General features: G+C 41.9%; 1 protein-coding gene across 1 annotated transcript in view; it reads right to left on the bottom strand.

The window, feature by feature from the left end:
- Window positions 1-21,956, bottom strand: part of LOC121005082 (cGMP-dependent protein kinase 2-like) — a 318,727-nt gene that overhangs the window by 198,834 nt on the left and 97,937 nt on the right. Inside the window, exons 5-6 of the mRNA XM_040437617.1 lie at window positions 15,119-15,224; window positions 12,107-12,170 (exon numbers count right to left, since the gene is read on the bottom strand). Of these exons, the coding sequence (XP_040293551.1) occupies window positions 12,107-12,170; window positions 15,119-15,224 (170 nt within the window). The remainder of the gene's footprint in view (window positions 1-12,106; window positions 12,171-15,118; window positions 15,225-21,956) is intronic.

The following is a 21,956-nucleotide window of genomic DNA, read 5'->3' as shown; positions in this document are numbered from 1 at the left end:
TGTTCTAAAGCCCTTTTGTGGCATGTATTAGTGGCAAAAGAAAAATATATTTGCCGTTCAGCGGTGCAGTTATATGTTCGAAAGCCATTTTTGTCATGTAATAGTGGCAAAATAAAAATATATTTGCCGTTCAGTGGTGCAGTTATATGTTCTAAGGCCTTTTGTGGCGTGTATTAGTGGCAAAAGTAAAATATATTTGCCGTTCAGCGGTGCAGTTATATGTTCTGTAGCCTTTTCTGGCATGTATTAGTGGCAAAAGTAAAATATATTTGCCGTTCAGCGGTGCAGTTATATGTTCTAAAGCCTTTTGTGGTGTGTATTAGTGGCAAAAGAAATATATATTTGCCGTTCAGCGGTGCAGTTATGTGTTATAAAGCCTTTTTTGTCGTGTAATAGTGGCAAAATAAAAATATATTTGCTGTTCAGAGGTGCAGTTATCTGTTATAAAGCCCTTTCTGTTGTGTAATAGTGCCAAAACAAAAATATATTTGCCGTTCAGCGGTGCAGTTATTTGCGCTAAAGCCCTTTTTTGTGTGTATTAGTGGCAAAAGAAAAACAAATTTGCCGTTCAGCGGTTCAGTTATATGTTCTAAAGACCTTTTTTGTTTGTATTAGTGTGAAAAAAGGGCTTATTAGCCATTTTGTGGTAAAGTGATAAAATTACCGACTCTTTTTGTGGTGTTTTAATTTCCTTTTTATTAATTTATTTATTTGATCTAACAGTATGTCAAACAGAGAAGTGCAAGGCCCTGCACAGAGGAGTGGCAGAGGCTTAACTGTTTCTGGCGCAGGCAGAGGTCGCAACATAGTAAGGGGCCATGGCAGCAGGGGTCACTTCGAGAGGCTTGAGCTCCCAGTGTCAGCAAGCGGTCATGTCTTGACCAGCCACCCAGCGCTTCTTGAATGGTTGACTCGTCGCAAGTGACATCAGACACCCCCAGCCAAGAGTCAGTGGTTTTGTCAAACGCAACCCTTAGTTGTCATGGCCCGGGAGCAGGCCCTATGCCCTTACCTCTGTCCTTTTCTGTTCCCTCAGCCAGAGAAGTATTGTATTCTGTGGGCTCAGCTCGACTATACAGTGAAGACGAGCTACTAGAAGACAGTCAGCAGCTACTGGTAAGCCAAGATGTGGAGGAGACATCCACCGCTTCCTCCGCTAGTTGGGAAAGTAGTGATGAGGAAAGTGGCATGGGAGCTGGTGTTGCGAGCGGTCAGGCTCCTGACCCAGAGACTGTTGAGGAGGACATCAGTGACGTGCAGACAGTACTCGATGATGATGATGTAGCTGATCGCACTTGGGAGCTAGGTGACGAACAGGCTTCATCATCATCGGGAGAAGAGGGTGGCAGCTTGCCCGTGAGGCAGCAGCGGAGCCAGCAAGTCGCTAGCGTGGCCGGGAGTCAGCAGGGTCGCAGCAGTGGGAGATCGGGAGCCAAACATGCCCCAGGTAGACCACTCCTGTTTTTTTGGCATTAGCAATACTGATGGATTACTGACCAAATCCTGACCGAGTGAAGGCGGATGCTCAACAGACACGATCCGTTTTTTTGGTGTTATTGTTCTGACGAATCAGAGGAAGGGCAAAATAATCAGTGACGTCAACACAAACTTACTGCTGACACCCTCTCCACTCTGTCAGGGGAGCTCTACTTGTATAAGCGTTTAATAGAACATGTTCTGTAGACATCTATATGGAATCAGCTGATGAAGGTGTAAAAGAAGTGTGCTTCTTCTTGGCGCTAACATCGACCTGTAAGGCTGAGTTCACACTTGAGTTATTTGGTCAGTTTTGGCCATGTGACTGCTCATATAAGTCAAGTGTGCAATGATTCTAAGAGTGACGCCTGTCATCTGCATGTCATACTGACTCACAGTTTCAAAAAAATTTGCTCATCTCTAATTAGGACATACAGGTACAGTATATTTAAAGATGACAATTGGAGAGCTAGAGTGCCATAGACATGGTACAATCGGTCCAGAGTGGTGACAGATTCCCTTTAAGTTTTGTTCATTAGATGTGTTTGTGTTCAGAAGTAATTTTAAAATGTTTTTTCTTTCTGTATTGTCAGTTTAGACAGGGAAGTAAGGTGTGTACATTTTATGGCAACTGCAATTAACAGGAGTCAAGACAGAGAAATGTCATAAATTATTAAAGGAAGTGACCAGAGACCAGAGAGAGAAAGGGGAGATGCATACAGAGCCTTATCGGTGTGATTAGTGCCTTAATGAATTATTGCCTTAATTTTGTCACTAAGGGTGGGTTCGCATTAGCTTTAGGGATTCCGTTATGGCGTTCCGTTATAACATGGTTATAACAGAAAATAACGGAATGCCCAGACAGAATGCAAAACGGAAGCCTTTAAAAGGCATTCCGTTTGCTTTCCGTCCTAATAGAAGTCTAAGGGAAAGCATGACGGATCCATCTGGGTCCCGTTATGCAAGACGGAAAACAAAGTCCTGTCGACAGGACTTTGTTTTCCGTCTTGCAAAACGGGACCCAGACGGATCCGTTTTGATTCCCATAGATTTCTATTAGGACGGAAAGCAAATGGAATGCCTTTAAAAGGCTTCCGTTTTGCATTCCGTCATAATACAAGTCTATGGGCAGAAGAACGGATTCGTCCTTCCATCCTTCTGTCTTATGGATTCCGTTATTTTCCGTTATAACCATGTTATAACGGAAAGTCATAACAAAATCCCTAAAACTAGTGTGAACCCACCCTAATTCACATGCCCTCTAATAATAATTAGATGATTCTGCTGACCCTGCTACAGTCTTTACAGCAAAGCTGATAAATGAGATCTGGGAAATACAAAATGTCAGTTAAGCTATTGTGACTGCTTTAGTGGCCAGCATAAAACTACTTTATTTAAAATTATCAAATAAAACATGTGCAATCTCCACTGGAAGGTTCATTACAAAAACACAATTTTAATAATATGTCATTTTCTGTTGATACATTCTTTTTCAGAATTTACATTTTATCAGAACATTGCCTAAGGCCTCTTTCACACTTGCGTTGTCCGGATCCGTCGTGCACTCCATTTGCCGGAGGTGCCCGCCGGATCCGTAACAACGCAAGTGAACTGAAAGCATTTGAAGACTGCGTTCAGTGTTACTATGGCACCCAGGACGCTATTAAAGTCCTGGCTGCCATAGTAATAGTGGGGAGCGGGGGAGCAGTATACTTACAGTCCGTGCGGCTCCCGGGGCGCTCCAGAATGACATCAGGGTGCCCCATGCGCATGGATGACGTGATCCATGCGACACGTCATCCATGCACGTGGGGCGCCCTGACGTCACTCTGAAGCGCCCCACGAGCCGCACGGATGGTAAGTACTGCTCCCCACTACACTTTACCATGGCAAACAGGACTTTAGCGTCCTGGAAGCCATGGTAACCATTCAGAAAAAGCTAAACGTCGGATCCGGTAATGCGCCGAAACGACGTTTAGCTTAAGGCCGGATCCGGATTAATGCCTTTCAATGGGCATTAATTCCGGATCCGGCCTTGCGGCAAGTGTTCAGGATTTTTGGCCGGAGCAAAAAGCGCAGCATGCTGCGGTACTTTCTCCGGCCAAAAAACGTTCCGTTCCGGAACTGAAGGCATCCTCATGCATCCTGAACGGATTTCTCTCCATTCAGAATGCATTGGGATAATCCTGATCAGGATTCTTCCGGCATAGAGCCCCGACGACGGAACTCTATGCCGGAACCCAACAACGCAAGTGTGAAAGAGCCCTAATACTTTGAATTTAAAGAATGTTAATGGCTATACACTCAGTTGATGATATGGGTGTAATAGGACTAATATTCCAAGAAGCTCATATATACTTACATGGAGTCTGACTATAACCTGATCAAATAACTTACAGAGGGGAAATACATTTCTGAGGAGTATTTTATTCTTACTAAGAAGCTCTGACTGATCATATTTAAATTCTTAGTACCTGTTATCACCCTAGTTGACCTTCCAGTGGTTTTGCAAGAATGTGAGATTTTTGGCAACCTCTTCCTCATTCTGCTGGCCCAGCATTTCTGCTGCTTGAGTTGAAAATTGAAACATGGCCTCCCCCCATGCCAAATTCTCAACCTAACCTGTTCCCTCTTAACACTATAGATAACACTACAAAACATACAAGGTAATACAGTGCTACATACCTCTTACAGTGCCTTGCAAAAGTATTCACCCCCCTTGACTTTTTTTGTATTTTGGTGCCTCACAACCTGTAATTAACATGGATTGTTTGAGGATTTACATCATTTCATTTACAGAACATGCCCACAACTTTGAAGATGTTTTTTTTTTTATTATTGTGAAGCAAATACCATATAGGACAAAATAACAGAAAAAGCCAATGTGCATAACTCCCCCTAAAGTCAATACTTTGGAGAGCCACCTTTTGCAGCAATCACAGCTCCAAGTCGCTTTGGATAAGTCTCTATGAGCTTGCTACATCTTACCACTGAGATTTTTGCCCATTCCTCCTTGCAAAACTGCTCCAGCTCCTTCAAGTTGGATGGTTTGCGCTTGTGAACAGCAATCTTTAAGTCTGACCACAGATTTTCTATTGGATTGAGATCTGGGCTTTGACTAGGCCATTCCAACACATTTACATGTTTCCCCTTAAACCACAAAGTGTTGCTTTAGCAGTATGTTTGGGGTCATTATCCTGCTGGAAGGTGAACCTCCGTCCTAGCCTCCAATCCCTGTATTTAGTACCATCCATCTTTCCCTCAACTCTGACCAATTTCCCAGTTCCGGCTGCTGAAAAACATCCCCACAGCATGATGCTGCCACCACCATGTTTTACTGTGGGGATGGTGTTCTTTGGGTGATGTGATGTGTTGGGTTTGCTCCAGACATAGCATTTTCTTTGATGGATGAAAAGTTAAATTTTAGTCTCTTCAGACCAGAGCACCTTCCTTCATACATTTTGGGAGTCTTCCACATGCCTTTGTTTTTTGCTGAAAGTAATGGCTTTCTTCCGAGCACTCTGCCATAAAGCCCAACTCTATGTAGCGTACGGCTTATTGTCGTCCTATGTACAGATACTCCAGTCTCTACTGTGAAACTCTGCAGCTCCTCCAGGGTTACCTTAGGTCTCTGTGCTGCCTCTCTGATTAATGCCCTCCTTGCCCGATCCGTGAGTTTTGGTGGGTGGCCGTCTCTTGGCAAGTTTGCTGTTGTGCCATGTTCTTTCCATTTGCTTATGATAGATTTGATGGTGCTGTTTATAACCTAACCCTGACTTGTACTTCTCAACAACATTGTCCTTTACTTGTTTGGAGAGTTTCTTGGTCTTCTTGGCAGTGTTTGGTTAGTGATGCCTCTTGCTTAGGTTTTGCAGCCTCTGGGGCCTTTCAAAAAAGGTGTGTATATGTAATGACAGATCATGTGACACTTAGATTGCTCACAGATGGGCATCATTTCACTAATTATGTGACGTCTGAAGGAAATTGGTTGCACCAGAACTTTTTATGTGCTTCCTAACAAAGGGGGTGAATATATACGCACATGCCAATTTTCTCTTTACTATTTCTAAACAATAGTTTTATTTATAGATTTTTCTCATTTCACTTCACCAACTTAGACTATTGTGTTCTGATCTATCACATAAAATTCAGATTAACAAAACATTGAACTTAAAGGGCTTCTGTCACCCCACTAAAGTGATTTATTTTTTTGGGGGCTAGTTAAATTAGTTATATAGCGATATATGAAAATATAATTGTGTTACTTACATTGATCCAGCAGTTTATTCAAAAAACGAAGTTTTATCATATGCAAATTCGGTCTCTACCAGCAAGTAGGGCGGCTACTTGCTGGTAGCTGCTGCAGAAATCCGCCCCCTCCTCTTGTTGATTGACAGGGCCAGCCGGGATCTCCTCCTCCGGCCAGCCCTGTCGGCATTTCAAAAATCGCGTGCCTGTTTTGATTCGGCGCAGGCGCTCTGAGATGAGGAGGCTCGTCTCCTCAGAACTCCCTCAGTGCGCCTGCGCCGATGACGTCTTCTATTTCGGTGATGTCATCGGCGCAGGCGCACTGAGGGAGTTCTGAGGAGACGAGCCTCCTCATCTCAGAGCGCCTGCGCCGAATCAACACAGGCGCGCGATTTTTGAAATGCAGACAGGGCTGGCCGGAGGAGGAGATCCCGGCTGGCCCTGTCAATCAACAAGAGGAGGGGGCGGATTTCTGCAGCAGCTACCAGCAAGTAGCCGCCCTACTTGCTGGTAGAGACCGAATTTGCATATGATAAAACTTCGTTTTTTGAATAAACTGCTGGATCAATGTAAGTAACACAATTATATTTTCATATATCGCTATATAACTAATTTAACTAGCCCCAAAAAAAAAAATCACTTTAGTGGGGTGACAGAAGCCCTTTAAGGCTGTAATGTAACAAAATACGAAAAAAGTCAAGGGGGGTGAATACTTTTGCAAGGCAGTGTACATTCAGTGTAATCTCCTCTGATGTAGATATTCTCGTTCCTCATCTTCTCGATTCAGACCAGACAGCTATGATGATTTATTTTTAACCATCTCTTGTCTCTGCAGAGTTTGACAAGCAGACATCTTAGTTTCCTACTTTTCCATCATCCTCCCACCTTCTCAATACCGCATCCTGCCACACCCAATACTGTGCTGGCTGTCCTCCCCAATACTATACTGCAGAAACAGTCCACCTGAAAGCACTAGCATCACACAAGATAGTGTCCCATTTAATAATTATTGTTACTCAGTACCCTAAAAAATAACTGCACTAAGCAAATAGTGTCCTTGGCACTAATAGTGTTGCAAATATAATGTCCCCCAAAAATAATTGTACTAAGCTGATACTGTTCCAGGGTGCCCCTCACAGTAATAGTGCCCCCAAAGTCCCTACAATAATAATAATTCTCTGCCAGTGTGCACTTAGTAGTAATAGTACCCCTACAGTGCCCGCAACAGTAATAATTTCCCCAGTGTGTCCATACTAGTAATCATGTTCTCCATAGTCCCCCAGTAGTAATAAAGCTAACCATAATGCCCCCTGGTATTGATCATTCTCCTTACCAGTACAAAAAATGGCTCTTATAAAGGTCACCATTACAAAAAATGTCCCCTTACAATGTGCACCAGTACAAAAATACCACTTTAAAATGTGTGCTAATACAAAAAATATCCCTTATAATGTGAGCAAGGACAAAAATATGCCCTCTTATAATGTACGCTAGTACAAAAAAATTCCCCTTTATGTGTGCCAGTACAAAGATGCCACCTTATAATGCATGTCAGTGCAAAGAATACCCCTTTATATTGTGTGCCAGTGCAAAAAATACACCCTTATAATGTGTGCCAGTATAAAAGAATGTCCCCCTTAAAATGTGCACCAGTAGAAAAAGACACCTTATAGTTTGTGCTAGTACAAAAAATGCTCCCGTTCTGTGTGCAAGTACAAAAAATAACTCCTATTAATGTCCCCAATAGAGCCCAATAACATGCCAATTTCCCTATTGTGTGCCAGTACAAGAAAAAACACCTCTTAATGCCCCTGGTAGTGCTAATGTCCCCATAGTTCCCCTATAATGTGTGCCTGTACAAAAAAAATGCCCCCTTCTGTGTGCCAGTACAACAATTATCCCCTCTTAGTGCCCCCAGTTTAGCTAATGTTCTCATAGTGCCCCCATGATTTGTGCCTATATAAGTGTCCCCAGTAGATGCCCCCATAGTGCTCTTCTGCACCCTTCCCTATACCTTTGGCACTAACAGCATGGTGCCAAATGAAAAAATTAAACTAAAATACCCCCATGAGGCTGTCAACGATGTGGTGCAGGCCTCTTCCGACCTATGTCCTACGATGTATGCTGTCTGGCTAAGGCCTCTTTCACACTTGCGTTGTTGGGATCCGGCATGCACTTCCGTTGCCGGAGGTGCCTGCCGGATCCGGAAAAACGCAAGTGTACTGAAAGCATTTGAAGACGGAACCGTCTTCCAAATGCTTTCAGTGTTACTATGGCACCCAGGACGCTATTAAAGTCCTGGTTGCCATAGTAGGAGTGGGGAGCGGGGGAGCAGTATACTTACAGTCCGTGCGGCTCCCGGGGCGCTCCAGAATGACGTCAGAGCGCCCCATGCGCATGGATGACGTGATCCATGCGATCACGTGATCCATGCGCTTGGGGCGCCCTGACGTCACTCTGGAGCGCCCGGGGAGCCGCACGGACGGTAAGTACACTGCTCCCCCGCTCCCCACTACACTTACCATGGCTGTCAGGACTTTAGCGTCCCGGCAGCCATGGTAACCACTCTGAAAAAGCTAAATGTCGGCTCCGGCAACGCGCCGAAACGACGTTTAGCTTAAGGCCGGATCCGGATCAATGCCTTCCAATGGGCATTAATTCCGGATCCGGCCTTGCGGCAAGTGTTCCGGATTTTTGGCCGGAGCAAAAAGCGCAGCATGCTGCGGTATTTTCTCCGGCCAACAAACGTTCCGTACCGGAACTGAAGACATCCTGATGCATCCTGAACGGATTTCTCTCCATTCAGAATGCATTAGGATAATCCTGATCAGGATTCTTCCGGCATAGAGCCCCGACGACGGAACTCTATGCCGGAAGAAAAGAACGCAGGTGTGAAAGAGCCCTTAGGCAGTTTGATGATAAGCTTTAAGCCTAGTGCCTGAAGCCTATCAGACAGAACGGGGCAGGGAGATGTCACCCCATGCCCCACTGCAGGATTCAACTGTATCACCGTCCTGATGTGAGCAATATAGTTGGAGAGAGATGAGCATTTCCACAATGGAAGGGCTCATTTCCCTTGGCCCTGCCAATGTCCCCACTTGTTTGCGGGGTCATGCCTATTGCAGTAATCACCATGAATAATTGGAGATGCGGCCCTGCTTACCTGCCTCCTGGCATCGGCTCCCTGCTCCTTCTCCTACAGGCATGTGATGATACACATCCAGTTTGACATCGCTGCAGCCAATCACTGGTTGCGGCGGTAACTGGATCCTCTTGCATCATTTAACTATTTCTCATGATGTATGGGAAGCCGGACACCACCGCAAGCAGTGATTTGCTTCAGTGATTTCAAATGGGATGTTTACATTGATGGAGCCCAGCAGAGCATCGCAGGCCTGTAGAAGGAGCCAGGAAGCACGTAAGTCAACTTCCCTTTGCAGGTCCAGCAGACTGGGTGGGTTTGCCCCCCCCCCCACATTTCTCGCATAACCCATTTAAGCCCCATCATATTTAGTAGCTGCATCTGTTTCCATGTCACACTGTGTACCATGTTTAGTTATTGAACAATTCAGAATATAGCTCGATTTTCTTACATAATTTTGGAAAATTCAGTGATTCAAAGTTGCCTTTGGTTTAACATGAAGGCTGTACTGGGAAAAGGTTCTCCATCTTTTCTGCCTATAAACACAGTCCTGTCGACTCTGAAGTCAGACTTTATCATTAGGCACCAGCGCCTAGATTGGCCTAGAAGGAAAGGATGTCTTCTCTTTAAGTGCCAAGAATTGGTTACTGTACATGTTCTGTGCTGTAACTATTGATTGAAGAAGACCTACATTTTCTGCACTTGACCATGTTTATGGGGTCTATCAATTTAAAATGATTTCTGATTACTGTTTTATCTTTATTAAGAAAGGTATATTTTACGGTTTCGTCTTTCCTCCTTTTTTCTATTCTCTTATTATCTCTCCCCCAACATGAACACACTGAGGAGGAGGTTAACACTACCTTGTATATAAATTTTATTTTTGGATAGACTTTAAATTTCAAATCACATTCACATTCAGTCCTGTTAGGCCATCTTTTCTCAGAAATGCTCTTAACCTTAGGGCTCAATTGTTTGTGAGAACTCTCAGAGTTGGAACAATGAACGCTTGTGCACATAGACTTATTTGAACTCTGCGCTTGAGCTGTATTATTTATATCATGAACACAATTGGATCCCATCAGGAGATATCAGCAAAGACTTTACCAGATAAAGATTTTCCTGATCTCCCAATACGGAATCAAATCCCATCTTTGGCACAATACGATTAATGCACTCAGCTGTAAATAGCTGTATGAGTGACCCGTAAGATCCTAACCAAACAACATGTGATATCATAAGGAGTAACAGTATTTAAGGTGGACATTGATTTGACAATAATTTTTGACAATCTGTTATATCTTTAGTACACGTGAAATATTTATTTCACATATTTCTCAAATATTACTTATAAATTATAATACCACAATCTGCTATTACAAAAAATGGGCGGCAGCAGCACAAAATGTGAAAATTTTCCAATGACAAATAATTCCCATGAGTGCTGTTCCCACCTCTGCTTCATTTATTTCATCAGTTTTAAAATTAACAGTAATTCAGTAGTGGAATTTGAACATATATTATATATATCCAGCTTTGCACAGATTTATTGAGTCTATTTCGTTTGTTGTTTGTGTGTGCGGCTAAAATATATCCACAGTGCTCCCATAACAGTGTCATCCACAGTGGCACTCTATAACATTGACATACACATTGTCCTCATAACAGAGACATCCACAGTGGCTCCCATAACCGTGCCATTCACAGTGGAACTCTATAACAGTGACATACACAGTGTCATCATAATAGTGACATCCACAGTGCTCCCATAACAGTGACATGCATAATGCCTCTACAACAGTGACATCCATAGTTCCCCCATAACAATGACATCCACAGTGACCCATAACAGTAATGAAAACTGTGACATTCCGCATGCTCCCACAACAGCGATATCCACAGTGGCCCAAAACAGTGACATCAACAGTGGCCTTATAACAGTAGAAAATAATGGCTAGGTAGTTATGGAAACCTGGTGTAAAACTGTGTGTGTGTCAATGAGGCAATGAGTCATTGAGACTTGGGTGTATGGCATCTATGAAAAGAATGTAGGACCTGAGAGCTTCTATTGGCTAATACGGGTCATGTGATGGTTCCATAATCACTTTTTTCTCAAGAGGAGTACGACTTAGGAAGCTGAAACCCCAAAATTTCTAAAAATTTTGAAGCACTTGATTTAGCTATCTGCCAAATTTGGTGCAGATCGGTTCAGTCATTTGGCCATGCATAAAGAACAGACAGATAGACAATTTTTATATATACAGTACAGACCAAAAGTTTGGACACACCTTCTCATTCAAAGAGTTTTCTTTATTTTCATGACTATGAAGGCATCAAAACTATGAATTAACACATGTGGAATTATATACATAACAAACAAGTGTGAAACAACTGAAAATATGTCATATTCTAGGTTCTTCAAAGTAGCCACTTTTTGCTTTGATTACTGCTTTGCACACTCTTGGCATTCTCTTGATGAGCTTTAAGAGGTAGTCCCCTGAAATGGTCTTCCAACAGTCTTGAAGGAGTTCCCAGAGATGCTTAGCACTTGTTGGCCCTTTTGCCTTCACTCTGCGGTCCAGCTCACCCCAAACCATCTCGATTGGGTTCAGGTCCGGTGACTGTGGAGGCCAGGTCATCTGGCGCAGCACCCCATCACTCTCCTTCATGGTCAAATAGCCCTTACTTTCAAAGTTTTCCCAATTTTTCGGCTGACTGACTGACCTTCATTTCTTAAAGTAGTGATGGCCACTCGTTTTTCTTTACTTAGCTGCTTTTTTCTTGCCATAATACAAATTCTTACAGTCTATTCAGTAGGACTATCAGCTGTGTATCCACCTGACTTCTCCTCAACGCCATTGATGGTCCCAACCCCATTTATAAGGCAAGAAATTCCACTTATTAAACTTGACAAGGCAAACCATTTAGGGGACTACCTCTTGAAGCTCATCAAGAGAATGCCAAGAGTGTGCAAAGCAGTAATCAAAGCAAAAGGTGGCTACTTTGAAGAACCTAGAATATGACATATTTTCAGTTGTTTCACACTTGTTTGTTATGTATATAATTCCACATGTGTTAATTCATAGTTTTGATGCCTTCAGTGTGAATCTACAATTTTCATAGTCATGAAAATAAAGAAAACTCTTTGAATGAGGTGTGTCCAAACTTTTGGTCTGTACTGTATATATATATTTTTTAAATAGAACCAACATATTGTTCAATCACAGTGTAAGTACATACAATTTCCAGGCAGTCTACTATCTTGGAAAGCTTCTCTTCAGGTAAATCCTTCAATAATGAAACACTGGGGAGGGGAAGGGGGGGGGGGGAAGAAATATAAAAAAAAAACTGTAATTTTCTTGGAATAAGCATTTCAAATATACTTAGACAGCTCTTTAATACATTTGCCATTTCTTGTCTCTGTTAATAAAGATTTTCTCCTAATCTTGCCCAGTAATGAAAGTTACCCACACTTCTTAATGACTTCCTTAGAGTCACGGCTGTGGACCATGAGAAACAAAGTTACGGTACATCTAGGTAACAACTTATTTTGTCCCAGACATATAAAGATTATCCTTAGCCTCCCCATGTTCAGAGTGTCCTTTTGATTAAGAGTACCTTGAAATAGTCTGAAGTCTGTTTAGGGAATTGTTTTTTTTTGCCTGTGGGGGTCATTTAAGTAACTGCCATGTAGTGCGATGAAAATACCATTCCTCAGCCTTAGATTTGCATTAGTGTACTAATAATGGAAGGACCAGGCTTCCTCGTTCCTCAAAGCCTGGCATTGATAGCATAAAGATGGTGGTATGATTAATATGTCCTCTGACAGTTTACAGATAATGGCAGCTATGAACTGCTACCGCGTGAAGCTAGAAAAAGAAGTATGCATAAGAATCCATTACCAGATGCACAGGCAGCAATATCAGAAGCTATATTTAAGCTACAGCTATAATGCAAGCAAGAACTTACAGTGTAAATCTAGCCTCTGTAAAACTATATTGATATATAGCTATTCCCTAATATCTGATAATATAACAAGGCAGTAGAATGTATTCAAACTCCACCAGCTTGCTAAGACAATTTTTGCCATATCCTATAAATTAAAGGTTATGTCCACATTTTTTACCCGAATGCATCTAATATAAATAAAAAAACTTTGAATATTTGAATCAATGCCAATTGATATTTTAATACATTTTACATTCTTTTCCTTCTACAGCTTCCAAGAGACTATTTTGCCTGATCATGCTCTTCTATCTGTCTCTTACTTTTTGCTAACTTGGATTTCAAAGGCTAACAATAAGAAAGGCACAGGTGGGGACTAGTATGGCTGCAGGATCTGACTACAAAGGTTTGTTTGTGGCCTGTTACCTTGAAGATAAACAGAGCTTCATAAAAGCAGTGGAAATAAAAATGGGAACTTTTTAATGAAGACGATATGAATAGTTGCTTTATTTTTACTGTAGCAATAAAAAAAATGGGGTCGCTAAGGTGCCTTTAACACCTTAATGCATAATCATGTACATGCACATTCTCATGCTAAGTATACTCCATGCATGGCAGGTTCTGGCTGTATAATTCAGCAGACACCCACTGGGATTAACTGGGATCTGCAATGACACCAATCCTGGTCATTTAACTCATCAGATGCTGCTGTTTGACAGAGGGAGGGAACTTCCTCTGTTCCCTGATCGAAGCCCCTACAATGAAATAGTGGTGCTCCAAATGATTTCTATAACAGCCTTGTGAAGGCACCCAGCACTGTCATAGTGAGGCGCGTGAAAAGCCACACCCAAGGCACGGCCTGACACGAGGCCTGTGAAAATCCTATCGACTGCAGTAGTATTCTATTGCAGTCTGTTGGACATGCAATCAGAAGATCATGTGCAAGTTCTCTAATGGGACTAAAACGTACAATAAAAAAGTGAAAAAATTGTTCTAAAAATACAAAAAACACAAAAGCATAAAAAATTCTAATAATTATTTTTTCTCAATTTTACACCTAAAATTATACAATACAAAAATAAACATAATAAGATTTGCCACGTATGAAAATGCCAGAACTATTAAAATATAAGTGTTTATCTTGCATGATGAATAAAATTAATAAATAAATTTAAAAAAAAGTAACTAATCTGCTGTTTTTTTGGTCACACCATACATGCAGGGTAAGCTGTCATTTTTAATAGGGTACATATGACTATTTGATTGCTTTTTATTTAATTTTTTTGAGAGATAATGAGATAGGGGATAACTTAATTTAAGTGGAATAACCCTTAACGGGTGACATGTAATTTTTAGTGCACAGTGAACGCCATAAATGCACAAAAAACAATCGTGGCAGAATTTTTTTTTTTTTTTTTTCAGTTTCATCTCACAAAAAAAGAACTTAACAGAAATTAAAAAATAAAGTTATGGCTGGGGGAAAAACATGCAAAAATAAAAATTGCTAGGTCCTTAAGAAGTTAAATGCAATTATCTCTGGACGACAAATCTTGTTCATTAAATATATGAGCAGAAGTGGGTCTCTTTGTGTACCAGAATGGGGACCCACCCTATAAAAGCAGCTCCCGCTTTGGCAGAGACCTGATACATCCATAAATTACATGGAATGCCATTCATTTATTGTCCACCATATATGTCTAGAAGCAGTTTCCCACAGCTAAAACCACTGATCAGTTATAGAAACTGATCTCATAACAGTCAAATGATCACAGAGCCAGCATAATTTCAAAAAGGTGTTGTCTTCATAAGACTATTCATTTAGCCCCATTCACAGACTATAGACATATTTATGGGTGGTAGGTATGCTGCCACAAATGCAATTTTGGGGAATTTCAAGTTCAGGTTTTCATATGTTGAAAGGCAAAGAGTACAATAAGGGTGTGGCGACACGGTCAAGTTGTCTAACGCAATTTTGGAAGCCAAAACCAGGAGTGAATTAAAAAAAAGGGAAGTTATATCTGTCCTTTATCCTTTCCCTCCTTATATGACCTAATTTTGGCTTCCAAGAGTGCATGCAGAGACCTGTTTGTGTGGATGTACCCTAACACTACATAATGAACTGTAATTTAACTGATGGATTAATATACATATATTTTACAGATTTGTTAGCGGGGCATTCAATTTAAATAACCATGCTTTTTTGGAGTTTTTTGGATGCCTATTTAGTAGATTTTTGTACAATATTATTATTTTATTATGCAAACACAGAAAATGCAAGGTTTTTGTAAAAGTAATGTTTAAAATTACCTGCGGAGAAAGCTGAAATATTCCTGATGTTGAGCTTGTGCTGAACTCATCATAATGTTCTGGAAAACCTGCCTATCCAAGACCCAAATCTTGGAGTCTGTTACAGCTGAAAGAAATGTCCAATATATTGGTCAGATAAAAAAAACTGTCCTTAGTTGCCAATGTAATATATAAATACATTGCATATTTCTTTAGGATGAGTAACTAATGGTAATATATTATATCAAATACCATTTTGTTTAGATGGAACCTTCCAGTTATAACTGAAGACACTCTTATAAGTTACTAGTATACTAACATCACGGCTTCTACATTTTATAATGCTGGAGTATTTGTGATCATAGACACACTGGGGCAGATTTACTATTAGTGTCATACTTTACACTGTCTAAGAAAGCAAATCACAGTCTTAATATTAGACAAATTTACTATTCATGGAAATGTAAATTTTGATCATCGTAAATCCTGTGGCAGATTTTTGCTAGGATTTTATTCATACACCAAAAATTTGTCCATAAGCCAATTTTGTCTGTGCACCAAAAACTGCCTACGTTTACACTACACCTATAAGTTTCACTCCAAAAATACACCAGAATTTTGGCATTTGACAATTTTTGTACTGGAGTTGCATATAGACCACATACCTTTCCACATTCCAGAATGTTTCCATTCAACTATACCTTAGATTTGTAGTTCAGAATAAATTCCCAACTATTATTTCTATCTAGAATTGATAAATGGTTCCTACACTGCCCTGAATATTGTAGGCTTAGGTAAGACCAAGTGAGGCAGTTCCGTTAGTGTTAGATACCCATCTGCAGAAGCCACCTTGACACCTGGTAAACATGTATCAGCGCTAGCGATCACAGTAGAACGCGTGAGCGCAGAACGATATCCTGTTTCATTACAACGCGTACGCATAAAAAGAGTAGTGAGAAAATTCAGGGTGCAATTTGGGTTTGTAAACAGTGGATGGCGCATGGAACTGCAGTTTCATACCGTATTATTTGTACATAATGAAGTAATGAATGAATGGCCCCCTGTGACTTCCCCATCTGAAGCTACTGTACACCTCATTTTATGAGATAATGTATACGGCAGCCGCAGATACCGCTTCCCAGCGGGCAAGCAGGCACCATGGCGTTACCTTAGGGGGGGGCTTTGGATGGGAGGAATAAGTGGGCACCGTGGTGTTACCTGGGGGAGGATGAACAACAATAGGCAGGTAGGTCCCTATGCTGACCTAGAAGAAGTGCCAAGCTTTATTCAGCTTCTGACCTGGAATGTAGTGCGATAGGAACACTATAAGGAGAGATAGAGATATACAGTGGGATGCGAAAGTTTGGGCAACCTTGTTAATCGTCATGATTTTCCTGTATAAATCGTTGGTTGTTACGATAAAAAATGTCAGTTAAATATATCATATAGGAGACACACACAGTGATATTTGAGAAGTGAAATTAAGCTTATTGGATTTACAGAAAGTGTGCTATAATTGTTTAAACAAAATTAGGCAGGTGCATAAATTTGGGCACCACAAAAAAGAAATGAAATCAATATTTAGTAGATCCTCCTTTTGCAGAAATTACAGCCTCTAAACGCTTCCTGTAAGTTCCAATCAGAGTCTGGATTCTGGTTGAAGGTATTTTGGACCATTCCTCTTTACAAAACATCTTTAGTTCATTCAGGTTTGATGGCTTCCGAGCATGGACAGCTCTCTTTAAGTCACACCACAGATTTTCTATTATATTCAGGTCTGGGGACTGAGATGGCCATTCCAGAACGTTGTACTTGTTCCTCTGCATAAATGTCTTAGTGGATTTTAAGCAGTGTTTAGGGTCGTTGTCTTGTTGAAAGATCCAGCCCCGACGCAGCTTCAGCTTTGTCACTGATTCCTGGATATTGGTCTCCAGAATCTGCTGATACTGAGTGGAATCCATGCGTCCCTTAACTTTGACAAGATTCCCAGTCCCTGCACAGGCCACACAGCCCCACAGCATGATGGAACCACCACCATATTTTACTGTAGGTAGCAGGTGTTTTTCTTGGAATGCTGTGTTCTTTTTCCTCCATGCATAACGCCCCTTGTTATGGCCAAATAAGTCAATTTTTGTTTCATCAGTCCACAGCACCTTATTCCAAAATGGAGCTGGCTTGTCCAAATGTGCTTTAGCCCACCTCAAGCGGCACTTTATATGCTGTGGGCGGAGAAAAGGCTTCCTCTGCATCACTCTCGCATACAGCATCTCCTTGTGTAAAGTGCGCCGAATGGTTGAACGATGCACAGTGACTCCATCTGCAGCAAGATGATGTTGTAGGTCTTTGGTGCTGGTCTGTGGGTTGACTCTGACTGTTCTCACCATTCGTCGCTTCTGTCTATCCGAGATTTTTCTTGGTCTGCCACTTCGAGCCTTAACTTGAACTGAGCCTGTGGTCTTCCATTTCCTCAATATGTTCCTAACTGTGGAAACAGACAGCTGAAATCTCTGAGACAGCTTTCTGTATCCTTCCCCTAAACCATGATGGTGAACAATCTTTGTCTTCAGGTCATTTAAGAGTTGTTTTAAGACCCCTGTGTAGTTACTCTTCAGAGAAAATTAAATACTCTTTCTCATAATTGGATTCACCTGTGTATGTAGGTCAGGGGCCACTGAGCTTACCAAGCCAATTTGAGTTCCAATAATTAGTTCTAAAGGTTTTGGAATCAATAAATTGACAACAGTGCCCAAATTTATGCACCTGTCTAATTTTGTTTAAACAATTATAGCACACTTTCTGTAAATCCAATAAACTTCATTTCAGTTCTCAAATATCACTCTGTGTGTCTCCTATATGATATATTTAACTGACATTTTTCATCGTAACAACCAACGATTTATACAGGAAAATCATGACGATTAACAAGGTTGCCCAAACTTTCGCATCCCACTGTACCTATAATTGTGTAGATTTTAGGGAATTTGCTCAGGGAAAGCTTTGAGAGAATGAGTTGGTCATACTGTGCTTAATGCAGCAGGAGCTCAGCCTGAAAATTCTGCATTATAAAACCCCTTACAAGAAAAAGCGCACCAATAGCATTTTGTAGCAAATGCTGAACAATTGCACACTTTTTTCCACATGCATTATATCCGTGTTATTAAAGACTTTGCATTATATATAATACTAGCTGAAGGACCCAGCTTCGCTCGGGTATATTTAATCTATTTCATTTATTGTTTGTGTGTCGTTAAAATATATCAACACTATCCACTATAACAGTGACCTCCACAGCCCCCACCCCTTAACACTGACCCCCACAGTGCCCCGTCCCTTAAAATTGGACCTCCACAGGGGCCCGCCCCCTTAACAGTGGCCTTTACTGTATCAGGGGCGTGTCCTTTTGAACAGCTCACTCTAAGACAACAGCACTGTGCTGTTTGAGTGTGAGCTGCAGGAAGAAAATCACCCTCCCTCCTACCCCTGCAGCTGACAGAAGTTGATTTCTACCTTCATTTTTTCAATCTCCGTCGGCTCAGGAGTGGGAGGGGCGTGGCCTAACCAGATCTGGGCATGGCTTAGTGGGACCGAGAAGTTGATTTTTAACTTAATTTTTTTAATCTCAGTCGGCTGAGGAGCGGGAGGGGGCGTGGCCTAACCGGATCGGGGTCGTGTCCTTTTAAACAGCTCACTCTAAGACAGCAGCACTGTGCTGTCTGAGTGTAAGCTGCAGGGAGAAAGTCAGCTGCAGCTGACAGAAGTTCATTTTTACTTTTATTTTTTCAATCCCCATCAGCTGAGGAGTGGGACAGATAATGGGTGTGGCTTAGTGGGACCTGGGGGTGGGGTTTTAAGTCTTTTGAGGGTGGACACATTGTGGCAGGGGCGTGTCTGGGCTCCTTCCTGCAAGAGTGACACCCCTCTGGGCACCTTATTGGCTCATTTGCATACCAAATAAACTGGATTTTCAGAGGATAAAAACATCTATTGCTGGAACAAAGGCACATCTTGTAATAAGGTACTAAGTGCTATTAGGCCATGGCTTTACTTCAATAGCAATTATCCTTGTGACAGATTTCCTTTAAAGCTCTCCTACAGCAGTGAAGACAAATGGCTGGGTTGTGATGGAAACCTGGAGTAATACTGTGTATGTGGAGGCTGGAGAACCTGCGAGCTTCTATTGGCTAATAAGGGTCATGTGACCAAGTTTCTATTGGCTAATGCATTTTTTGGGAATATCTCAAGAATGGTACGTCCTAGAGAGCTGAGACCTGGTCTAAAACCTTCCCGGGCACCTGATGTACCTGTGTGCCAATTTTGTGATTGTAAATGCGACGGTACGGATTCCTTTAGCGGACATACACACACACATACACTCAGCTTTATATATTAGATAAAGCACTTTATGGCAGTAATGCCATTTGTATACCCGTGTTATTGAACGCATAGTTCAAAGGCAGTTTACCACAAACACTGCATTGTTATATCCATGTTAACAGATGAACTACTGCATCAAACTTTGTTAGACGTTTTGGTACAAACATTTTATTGCTGAACCAGCGATATTATGAATAGTTAAAAAAAATATAACCACAAAAACTGCATTGCTATATCCATGATAGTGGATGGATTACTGCATCAGACTGTGTGTTTCAAATAAATAGGTCTCATAATAAATAGGTCTCATAATAACATTTCTAGGTAATGGAAGAGTGTAAAATGAAAGTAGTAGCAGCAGTAGCCAGTAGTAGTAGAAGGCCACAGTTCTCCCTGGCATCCGAAAGGCGTAACATTATTATTGAGGACAAAAAGGATGAGATTGTGCAGCATACGGGTAGGTTACCCGACACTGCTAGAATGTAATGTGTGTTTCCCTTTAAGCCAGTTAGGCCTGGTGCAGGCAATCTTTATTCCAGCCAGCAGAGGGAGCCCCCCAGTTCAGTATAAATAGGCTAGGGCCTAGCCAGAAAGTCAGTTCAGAAGTTTCTAGAGCCTGGGGAAGCTGAGAAAGAGACAGAGGCAAGTCAAGAAAAGCAAGAGGTACTCAAGACAACAGAGGAGGTACTTGATAGAGATAAAACCAAGGATATACGCCAGAGCTAGGGCATTGGACCTTGGAGAAGAGTTTCTATGTTCCAGGATCAGTCAGGAATAGAGTGCAAGCGGCCTGTACTGCAAGTCCTGTGTTTAACACTCTAAAGTCACCTTGCTATATATATATATATATTGCCTGCATCAACTGTATTGAAAATCAACTGTCTTCAAAGGAACTGCGCTTCCGTCAATGTCCCTAAATGATGACTACTAAAGTTTGAATTCTGTTTTAACATCACGTGGTTCCTCAGTTATTCCTGCTATCAGCAAACGGCGTGCCACCGTTTAATTGGCACTGGCGTCACGAACATTTCTCATCATCACCTGCCCTTGCAGAGAGTCAGCCGTCTCAGGTTAGTGTCTATTGCACTACAACACCCAGGAACATTTCTAAACCTAACTTGAGTACGCTGCAATTGTGGACTGGATGGCTCACTTCTTCGCTCAGTCACAGTGGGATGATGTGAAGTTCACCTCTGAGTCTGAGTCACAGCATTCTTTCTACTCCTCCTCCTTGCAACCCAAGAGAAGCCTTTCAGTTGCATCCTGTTTTCACTACCCCCTCCTAATGGGACACCTTTTTTTTCCTAAGAAGAGGCAACAAAACCCCCCACATGCTATGTGGTAGTGACAGTAGAACTTGGGGCAAATACAGAGCAGGGAATTGGGAAGGGACCAAGGAGCCCATGCAGACATATCACAGTCTGATAAAAGTAGCATGGAGGGTGAGGATGATGTTGACAATGATTGTGTGTTGGAGAGCTACTGGAAGCCGGACTAGGGTGCTAAGGAGCAGGTGACATCAGAAGAGGAGGACTGTGGTCACAGGGGCAATAAAGAGTGCAGGCAACTTATGGGCAAACCTCCCACAAAACTACCAGGGCCAGATCTGCATCTATTGTGGTCAGGTCGGGAATTGGTGATGTTTCTGGGCGGGCACATGTTCAAAATGTGCCTGTGCCCGTATGGTACTTTTTCTCCACAAAGCCGGCACACAACAGCCATGTGCAAGACCTGCAGGATTAAAATAAGCCATGGGCATTCATAGAAACATTAATACCAGGGCTCTATTGCAACACATGAAGCAGCAGCACCAGGTGCTGTTGTAAAATAGATATGGCCAACATTCTGAATAAAAATAAGTCTGTCCTCCTTGTACAGGTCTTCTTTATGGTAGCCAGCCCATCCACTTATCTAAGAAGTACAGTGTACTTGTCATAATCATCAGCTGCTTCTTATGCTGCTAAGACTCCTCTTCCTTGTCCTCCACACCATTGTGAAACATCCATAATGGAAAGAGTGGCCATAAAAAGATTATTCACGGCCAGCAATTAACTAGTACACAACCTGAACTCCCACCTGGCCAAGTTGTTAGCGTTGAAGTTGCGTCCATACCCCTGTGTTGTAGTAATGGTGGCAAAGTCCTGCACCTTCAACAAAATAAAATTTTGCTGTGTAATATTCATACTTCTGCCTAGGTATCCATTTTTTTTTCAAAACAATTGTTTAAAATTGCAATTATTTCTGTGCAGTTAGGTGCATACCACCGTAGACACCTGGAGAAGCTGTTATGGGCAAAGAAAGTACATGTCTTTCACGGCCCTCTGGGTCAATGTTTTGTGCTGCAGTGGTAAGGTAGCACCGCAGCAAGAAGGCCATGTCCTATTGACTCCTCCTCGTTTGGGTCAGTCTGGTCCCCACATGTGCTTGTCTGCCTCCTCCATGTCCTCCTCCCATCCCCAACCGCAGCAGTGCAGAGAATTGCTCC

The sequence above is a fragment of the Bufo bufo genome, chromosome 6 (genome assembly GCF_905171765.1).
Source record: "Bufo bufo chromosome 6, aBufBuf1.1, whole genome shotgun sequence".
Taxonomy (NCBI): Eukaryota; Metazoa; Chordata; class Amphibia; order Anura; family Bufonidae; genus Bufo; species Bufo bufo.
This window is presented reverse-complemented; position numbering and strand designations above follow the sequence as displayed.